General features: G+C 36.2%; 1 protein-coding gene and 1 non-coding gene across 5 annotated transcripts; both read left to right on the forward strand.

The window, feature by feature from the left end:
- Window positions 1-243: 243 nt before the first annotated feature.
- Window positions 244-2,972, forward strand: LOC141706126 (uncharacterized). Of its 4 annotated transcripts, XR_012568655.1 has the most exons (7): window positions 244-291; window positions 1,290-1,402; window positions 1,493-1,615; window positions 1,697-1,758; window positions 1,940-1,992; window positions 2,244-2,355; window positions 2,555-2,972. XR_012568655.1 is itself a non-coding variant. In XM_074508946.1 (6 exons), exons 2-5 carry the CDS (start codon window positions 1,330-1,332, stop codon window positions 2,352-2,354), a joined length of 369 nt encoding a protein of 122 aa, XP_074365047.1. In that variant the 5' UTR covers window positions 244-291; window positions 1,290-1,329; the 3' UTR covers window position 2,355; window positions 2,555-2,972. The 4 variants fall into 4 exon arrangements, 2 of the variants coding, with proteins under 2 accessions (XP_074365047.1, XP_074365048.1); XM_074508946.1 differs by lacking the exon at window positions 1,940-1,992; XM_074508947.1 differs by lacking the exon at window positions 1,940-1,992 and having other exon boundaries at window positions 1,290-1,336.
- A 563-nt stretch (window positions 2,973-3,535) lies between these two features.
- Window positions 3,536-3,642, forward strand: LOC141709762 (small nucleolar RNA R71). Its single transcript, XR_012570324.1, has one exon. It is a non-coding gene; the product is annotated as a small nucleolar RNA R71 (small nucleolar RNA).
- Window positions 3,643-8,838: the final 5,196 nt, after the last annotated feature.

The raw sequence follows: 8,838 nt of genomic DNA on the forward strand, positions 1-8,838 counted from the left end.
TACTTTCAATTGAATAGTAAATTAAAGCTATACTTTCAATTTAGAGCTAAACTTTTACAGATCGATGGAGATGAGGATTGCTTGAACCGATTCAAGCTTCATACGAAACTAGGGTATATATTCGAATTGGGGTTTTTTGTTTTTTTGTTCTTTTTTGTTTAATTCTCTTTGTTCCAAAGCTAATTTGGTTTTTTCTCTTTGTTTCAGTGCTAATTTTGGGGTCGAATCAACTTGGGTTTAGCTTGTTATTCTACCTTAAGTTACTACTTCGCTTCAATTTTGTGTGTGTATGTATGTACTACTCCACTCTCTCTCTCTCTCTCTCTCTCTCTCTCCCTCTAGTTTAGTTACTATCAAATGAATAATTTGTTTTATCATCTTTTATGGATTTTTTATGGATTTTAAAAATGCTACTATGAAGTTGGAATGATTCTTTGTACTACGTTCAAGGAATAATTATTTAGGAACCTGAGACACCTAATATGCCACTAACTACGTCCCGAGGCTGCGTTGACCCCTACGGGGAAGAGACAGGCCAGGGCGTTGTCTTCTTTTTTGAAATCACGGGGTGTTAGGTTTAATGTTGTTTATTCGTCTCCGTTTGATCGGGCATGAGGTACGGCTTTAGTTGTTTTCCAGGTACTTTCATCTCAGAGACGTATTAGCCTTACTGATATGGTCACAGTTTTGTATCTGGGTTATTTAATAGAGTTGTATCTGTTAGTGTGTTGATTTTGAGGTTTTTGATGTTGGTTTCGGTTAATTGCCATTGAATCGATGTAGATCGCTGTTGAGGATTGTTTGGTGATTTAAGTTGTGTTTAGTTGCATTGAATGGAATAAGATGAAAACTTGTGAAGAAGAGCATAGGTGAAAGTGAAGGAAATATCAGACTGCAGTGAAAAACATGATAGAATGTATTCCATTTCATCAATCCGTATGTCAGATGCTATTAGTTATGTTTAGTGTATTCTTGTATCTTCTTTTGTTACTTTAGTATACAAATGAGAAGGACAGCTTGTTGAGGATTATTCTTTATGCATTTCAAACATAATGCTCACTGTTTAATTTTCTTATTTAAATTAGGAAAAGTTGTGAGAAGTACATTTTAGCTAAGTTTGCTAACTTATAATGTTGAAAATCAGGGAAGTGAAATAGAGTACAGTATATAATTTGTGTATAATTGAGTCAACAGTCAACTTTAGTGTTTGTGTTAGTAGTTTAAACGTTTATCTTTTCTTTGTAGCTTTGTCCTCTTGGCTAATAATGCACCAAATGCTCATTCTGCAGGTACTTTAAATGGTGGTCGTGCTGACTGGCTTGTAAAAAAATGCACAGTAAGATATCTCTTTTAGTTACTTTTCCAGTGAGATTCTGCTTTGGAAATGTAGTTTTAGCTACAGGTTCATTGCTCTACTACGTTTCTCTACCTTAGGAGCTCGGTACCAAAAGCTTAACGCCTCTGCTGACTGAGCGTTCTAATTCTTTTTCAGAAAATCGCTTCAACAAAATGCAACGTGTAATTGTATCTGCAACCAAACAATATAAACTTTTAATTTCTCTCCTCTTCTGCAATGCATCCAAGTGCACGGCCATAATCCAGCTGCCTCAATATTGTTTGATTTCTTATGCCAATAATACTATTTATATATTTGTTTTAGTGTTGGAATAGATATATTGACTATAGTTTCTGGCAGGTCAACGTCTGCATGAAATGACTATAAATCCTCCTGCAAATATCAAAGCCCTTTTACCTATTGTAAGTATACTTCTATACTTCTATAGGCTTGTCAATTTCTCGCGTTTTGTGATTGAGATAATAACACTGGTTGTCTATGAAATAGCGAAAGGTGTTTTAATATTGAGATTAAATTTTTGATAGTAAAATTTTCAAATTTTACTTTCGGTAAATTAATAAAGTTTTATTATGCTGGTAGCAGGTGATGAAACCTGTGATAAGCCTTACCAGTCTCTAAGCTTCAAGTACTTTCAAGTACTTTCTCTATCAACTCTATATTTTCTTCTTCCTTGTTTATAATAACCATTAATAACTAAGTGTAGTGGCAAGTAAGAAGTAAGAAATATTTAGCTTTTACATTGTATTCGTGTTAACAATAACTATGTGCCTACCTTTTTAACCATATTCTATGTGATTGCCATTACATTAATTTGATATTATCTGGAGTCAGTTGAAGCAACATTATTAATTACAATGTACTATAATATTTGTTTTCTTCGTAACAGCTAATCCTGCTAAGTGCATCAGCAAATAAGATGTCCAAACTAAAAGAGCGGGCAAAGGAATACGCTGCATTGATCATGGAAGAATTAGACCCTGAAAATCTAGTACATTGAGGTAACTTATATTCTAGGTAGAAAACAATCTCATTTTCAGTGTTCTTGTTGCATAACCTTATCTTCTGAGGAATCTTCTACATTATTAAGATTGTATATAGATGTTATAAATGATGAAGAGATGCCTAATTTTTATTAAAAAATTATATTTTATTTGCTAAATGTGCCTTTGTCAAAATTCTAACATGCCCTTGATTCAGTAATGGCAGTTGGAAGCAATGCTACTTGAAAGGGAAAACTATATGAACTACAGGAGACCTTTGAGTACAGCAAGTGTAGGCTGGAGCCAGAACTTAAATGCATACAAGGAAGGTGTGCTTTGTCGACTGTGGTTTAATCTCATACCAGTTACTAGTTACTAGAGGCGGTGACCTTTAGATTTCAGATGTTGATCTTTTTACATATCATTTTTGCATACTAGTATCAAGTTTTATTGATTTCAGATGTTTATTTGTCGTCCTAGACTATAGACTAAGTAAATGTTTTTTGGAGTACGTGGAGTTGATGGTGAATTGTGTGTAAACCGAAGTAGTATTTGGTGGAGGGTTTGTGAAAACTGATTTGAAGTTTGGTGGTTTGAATTGTTTATTTTGTTGACTTGTATGAAAAATAAGTTTATGGCATGTTCAATTTACAAACAAATCATGTCAATTTTTTTTGAGAAATATATTACATTTGGTACTTTAATATTACAAACAAATTAGTATATAATATAATACAAATTATTATATAACTGTTATAGTAGGGAAAAAATGTTACAATGATTTGGTGACAACATGTGGGCCCAATATGTGGGGCCCATTTTTTTTTGAAAATTCTAAGTGCAAAGGTAACATGTATAGTGTGATACTATAGACATACTTTGATGTTACTTTTGAAGCCAATTGTAACACAAAATTCAAGGTTACAACAGGGCAAAAGAATGTTACCTTAGGGGTCAAAGGTAACTCGAAAAAAAGCAACTTAATTTTTATGTTACCTTAGGTCTTTTGCTGGCTGTGGTAACATTTTTTTGGGCCTATTGTAACATTTTTTTGCTGTTGCTATAGGCCATCTATGGTGTAGTGTAGGCCTCAGTATAGCTTTTGTCCCACAAGGCGCCTCCAGAAGCTGCATCGAGCATGGGCCGAGATTGGGCCCCCAAACCATTGTAGAAACCAGTGATCACCATCCATTCAGGCATACCATGATGTGGACACTTTCTCAACATCTCCTTGTAGTGCTCCCAAGCTTCGTACATAGATTCTCCTTGTTGTTGTGCAAACTGAGTAAGAGCACTCCTCATAGCTGCAGTTTTGGCCATTGGATAGAACTTCACCAGAAACTTTTGCGCAAGATCTTCCTAAGTAGTGATGGACCCAGCTGGTAAAGAATGTAACCAATCCTTAGCTTTGTCCCTCGGAGAGAATGGGAAAAGCCTCAGCTTGATAGACTCATCAATAACACCATTATACTTGAAAGTACTACAGATCTCGACAAAATTCCTGATATGCAAGTTGGGATCTTCAGTCGCAGCACCTCCGAAAGAAACAGAATTCTACACCATCTGAATAGTGCCCGGCTTGATTTCAAAAGTATTGGCCTGAATAGCCGGATGAATGATGCTTGAGTGAATGTCATCAATTTTAGGCCGAGAAAAGTCCATAAGAGCTGGATCAGCTTGAACTATACGATCACCCATTGTTTCAGGTTCTTTCTTTTCACTTTCTTTATCTGAATCTTTAAAAACTATCTTCTCCTGAAAGTCAAGAGTTGTATCTGTCTCCTAAGCTTTATCCAAATTTCTCTTGCGAGTGCGAGAACGTGTTTGCATAAATGCTCGCTAGAGTACCTGAAACCCAACCGGAAGCAGTAAGTAACAAGTCTTAATCAATGAATCCTAATGACCACTGATGGCAAGTACATAAACTAAACAAATTAAAACCGAGTCCCCGGCAGCGGCGCCAAAAACTTGTTAGGCACAAAGCATGCGCTAAATTATTCATGCAAGTATACGCGTTCGCAAGTAATATAGATTGATTTCTAGTTCGTTCCAATAGAGACTCTGATTAATTATATCTAATTAACACTTACTCGCCAATGTATGATTATTCTTCAATGTCAAGAATATAACAATTAAGGTTGATTAACTAATATTAACTACGGGAATTAAACACTTAAATTAACAATATTAAACAGACATGAGATCATAACTTCATTACTACTTCATTCAATAGTTATTATTATTCCCCTTAGCATGTAATGATGATGATATTAATCGAACAACACAAAACTGATAAACGCCAACTTTCATTGTATGAATACCATTCTACCAAGCATCCACAATTAAGATAGAAGTTGAATATGCATCAATTACGTTGAGACCCTATATGTCTACAGAATTTGACAACATAACGATTTAAGCGCAAGTTATTCATTATGATTACATAGGGCAAGTAAAATGGTTAGAGTTACACACTAATCATGCATACGATACATGAACCTATACTAGCATGATAAGTTCTAAATCTCAAGATTCATTGTCGCTTTACATGAGATTAACAGGCTATCTTACATGTTCGCGACGCACATAAGACGAATAAGCACAACCTATGCTAGATATCATACCAAGGTATTAAACAATTAACTAAAGAAATCTATAGTAACTCCACCAGGATCCCATAATCACAATTAGACCATAATAGAACTCATCATCACCATGGGTTCATATGAAAGCATGATAAAAACACAACGATATAAACTAATAAAAATACTTAATAAATAATAAAGTACGTCACAAGAGTATTAAGGTTCAAAGCATAAAGAAAACTAGCATCCACTGTTACAACGAATTAAAAGAATTACAAGATAAACGTATGCTTCATCTTCTTCGTTGTTGCGTGCTAAAACGGTCTTCTCAATCTTCTTGCCTTCGCTCTCGATAAAGAAAACGCCTTCCCATAAGGTTTATATAATAACCCAAAAGAACCAGCGTCAACAGAAGTCTAATCGTACTTGAATTATAAAATCCAGATTCTAATTTTCCGCACACAGGCCGCCGCCTGCATTCTCCACGCGGGCGCCTGCTAGCAGGCGGTCGCTTGCTCCCATCAGGCGGGCGCTTGCAACCTTTCTGGAAAAATCTTTAGTTTGCTTCTATTTTTGTCGATTTCTTTGCTCATCATCCCTAGACTGATCCCAAGCACTTCCTTAAGCTTATTTTGATAAAATCCACCTATCTAAGTAAGTTATACCCTGAAATGCAAAAACACTCGAAAACGCGTCAAATACACAAAATACTCGAGTTTAAGACACCAATTCAAGCTGTTATGAGACTCTCTAAGTGGTATAAAATGCCACTTATCAGAACTTGCTATCAGAACTTGAGCATTTACAGCTTCAGAACTTGTCTTCTTTTGTGTAGAAGATTTGCTAGAATCAGAAATTAGTTTTCTTGAAGAAACTTTGCTGTTTTGCCCTTGACCTTGACCCTTGCTAGGGTTTCCCTGGTCATCTTCTTTATCATCCTTCTTCTTCAGTTCTTGACTAGTAGAGCATTTGGACTTCACTACCTTCTCCCCCTTTTTAGCATCATCTGGTAGGAGTAAAGATAGAAGAAGTTCTACTGAAGATTGAATTTCATTCAGTTGAGCTTGTTGAGAGGCTTGATTCTGCGGGACCTCAGTCAATTGGGCATGTTGCTTTTCTTGAACTTTTTCAATAGCCTCTACTTTCTCATGAATAGGTCTGATAAACCTGTTTTTTTCCAGCTTGATCATCAGGTTCAGCTTATCAGCATTTTCCTATAGCTTATCAACCTTGGCATGAGTAATGGAGTGTTGACCTTGAAGGCTTTTAGTACTGAGAGCTGTGACTTTAAGTTGAGCTTTAAAGTCAGAGTTTGTCATTAACTCGTCAGCCTTTGCAATATGATCTGATAGAACTTTTGAACTTGGAATGAAATCAGATTCATTTCACTTCTTGGTCCACTCAACTCCTCTGTGAGTTTCTTCCCAAGGAACAGGAGCATCTTGTTCAACAAACTTTTTAATCAGTGCCTCCTTTCCAAGAGTTTGAGCTGGTGTGTTAACTGGAGCTGACTCTCTAGAACTTGCAAGAAACTCTTCATCTTCTGACAACATAAGTGTGTGTGTGGCTGTTGGAGATTCTGGTACAACTTCATCTGTTTCCACATCAAGAATGGGAGTATTTGGAACTTCAACATGTAATGGGGAAACAGGTGGAGTTGTCACTTGTCCTTGTGGAGCTTCCAGAAACAGGACAGATGGAATGATCAGCCTATGACGGTCAAATTCAGGACTTAATCCTGAATCTTCAACTTGAACATTTTCTTTGATTGGAGAGACAGGAGGTGTGATCACTGTGTCTGGAACAGTGTCTTTAGCTTGAGGTGGAGGTGGAAAAGCTTCAATTACTATTGGTCCTATTGAGATTAGAGATTCATGATCCCCTTCCACAGCTTCTATAGCATCCTTAGATTAAGGTTATGCCATATGCCTTCCTGCTCTCATTTTCTTTGATCTCCTACATGGTGGAGGAGTTGCTTGAGTAGCATCGGAACTTGAAGTTCTTTTCCTCTTTGCAATACTAGAACCCTCAGCTTAAGTTTCCTTCTGAGAAATATCTTTTTCAGCTGCTACTGTCACAGGTTCTGATGCATGAACTTGGACTTGCTCCTCTTCTTCTTCAGATTCATCCCTTAAAATCATCCTTCTTCTCCTTGGTGGAGATTTAGGAACAGATTTTGCCCTTGTAGGTTTGGGTCTTGATGTTGTAGCAGATGGTTGTGGGTGAGAGGATTGTGCAGGTTGGAAATAAGTTCTGATGGAAGGCTGTGGTTGAGGTTGAGAGGATTGAGCTGGTTGTGTATTGGTTGTAGGTGCTAATGGAGGTTGAGATGGTGCTACATTAGGATATATGGTACTGTATGTGAGGGGATCAGCATTTACTAAGAATTGTTTAACAGATTGAGGAATTTGGAGGGGTCTTAGTAAAGCCTTCTTATTATCAGTAGATAATAAGTCTGTGAAAGCCCTTTTGTGAAGTTTAAATGGTTCAATTGTCTCACTAAAGTTTTGTGGTGAATCAAGACAACAGAAATTATAGATAAGTTGACAAAGTCTAGAAAAATAGACTATATTTCTATCTTCTTTCATCCTATCACCAATAAACCCTAAAACAACACTTACATAATCAAAATGTGTTTGATTCAAAAGGGCATACCCGATTTGCTGACTCATTATGGGTATAACATCAAAGTTTGAGCACTTGTTGGTAAAAGCTTTTGTAATACAGTCAAAGAAAAAACTCCACTCCCTCCTGATGTGGGGTCTCTTTAATTGTCCCAGCTTTGCCAAAGACTTTTCATAGCTCATATTTTCCATCATTTGTTGAAGAGCTGACTCCTCAACTCATGAATTGAAGGTGCAATATTCTGGCAAATGTAGTGCTTGTCGAACAGTTGACAAGGTCACCACATGCTCATCCTCCCCTGTTGTAAAGATAATACTTGGGGACCCAACTTTTCCACCATCATCATAAACACCGGACTGCCAAAACTCCAGAATCTTCTTGCCTGAGAGACCCTGGGGTTGGGTCAGTGCATACCCTATTTCATTTCGAGCAAGAAAGTCTTGGATGAAATGAAGTTCTGAAGGAGTCTCGTCCTTAGAAAGAATAGCCATGTAGTTATTAGGAACAAACTTGGCTCCATCATAGATTATATCTTTGGGTGCCATTTCTGTAAAAAAATAAGTGAGAAAATGTGTATTCACAAGGTCTTTGTTAAAATACCTGTAAGAAAGTCCGTCAGAGAATATTAGAGAGTGAGAGAGAGAATAAGAGAGATTAGAAAGTAAAAAATAGTAGGTAAAAGATTATAAAATCTTTTAACTCTCTTATTTATACACTCCACGTGACAACAGTCAATTTTGTGAAGCAGAACAGTCTTTTTACACCTGGCAGCATGGAAACAGTCAAAAAGTAATGAGTGGGCACAGTAAACGTGCAGTAATTATTGCTCACATGCTGTTACCAAAACAAACACGCAACCCATAAACCAAATGATTATCATTGTTTTTATCTCACTTAATTATTTTCTGACAAAATATAACTGTTACAGTAAATACTAAAAATAAGCCAAGTAATTAATAATGCCACGTAAGCATCAGAGTTTCCATCAGGATTTGTATAAGAACTTGACTATTATCAGAATTTAATGGTCATCAGAACATGGCTTCTGTACTCAAAAAGTAAATGTCTATTTCTGTTATTCTTCACATAAATACTGACCGGTTTCTTCAGAGTTTAATCATCAGAACCTGTCCTCAGCAATTATGCAACTAATACTTAATTGTTTGTCAAAAATAACTTAATCACCATAGTAATTTTCATCATTCATATGGAGTGAGAGTGTGTGCACTTGCAAATGATCAGATAAAGATTAAAGTCTGATAAACTTCAGTATATCTTAGAAATAAGGCAT

Source organism: Apium graveolens, chromosome 2, assembly GCF_009905375.1.
Source record: "Apium graveolens cultivar Ventura chromosome 2, ASM990537v1, whole genome shotgun sequence".
Taxonomy (NCBI): Eukaryota; Viridiplantae; Streptophyta; class Magnoliopsida; order Apiales; family Apiaceae; genus Apium; species Apium graveolens.

What these genes read in the sequence shown, in the direction of transcription:
- LOC141706126 (XM_074508946.1), top strand. Translation starts at nt 1,330, where the DNA reads ATGCACAGTAAGATATCTCTTTTAGTTACTTTTCCAGTGAGATTCTGC. An exon ending in AAATGTAGTTTTAGCTACAG is followed by an intron (nt 1,403 to 1,492) that starts GTTCATTGCTCT and finishes ATTCTTTTTCAG; the next exon opens with AAAATCGCTTCAACAAAATG. An exon ending in AATCCAGCTGCCTCAATATT is followed by an intron (nt 1,616 to 1,696) that starts GTTTGATTTCTT and finishes AGTTTCTGGCAG; the next exon opens with GTCAACGTCTGCATGAAATG.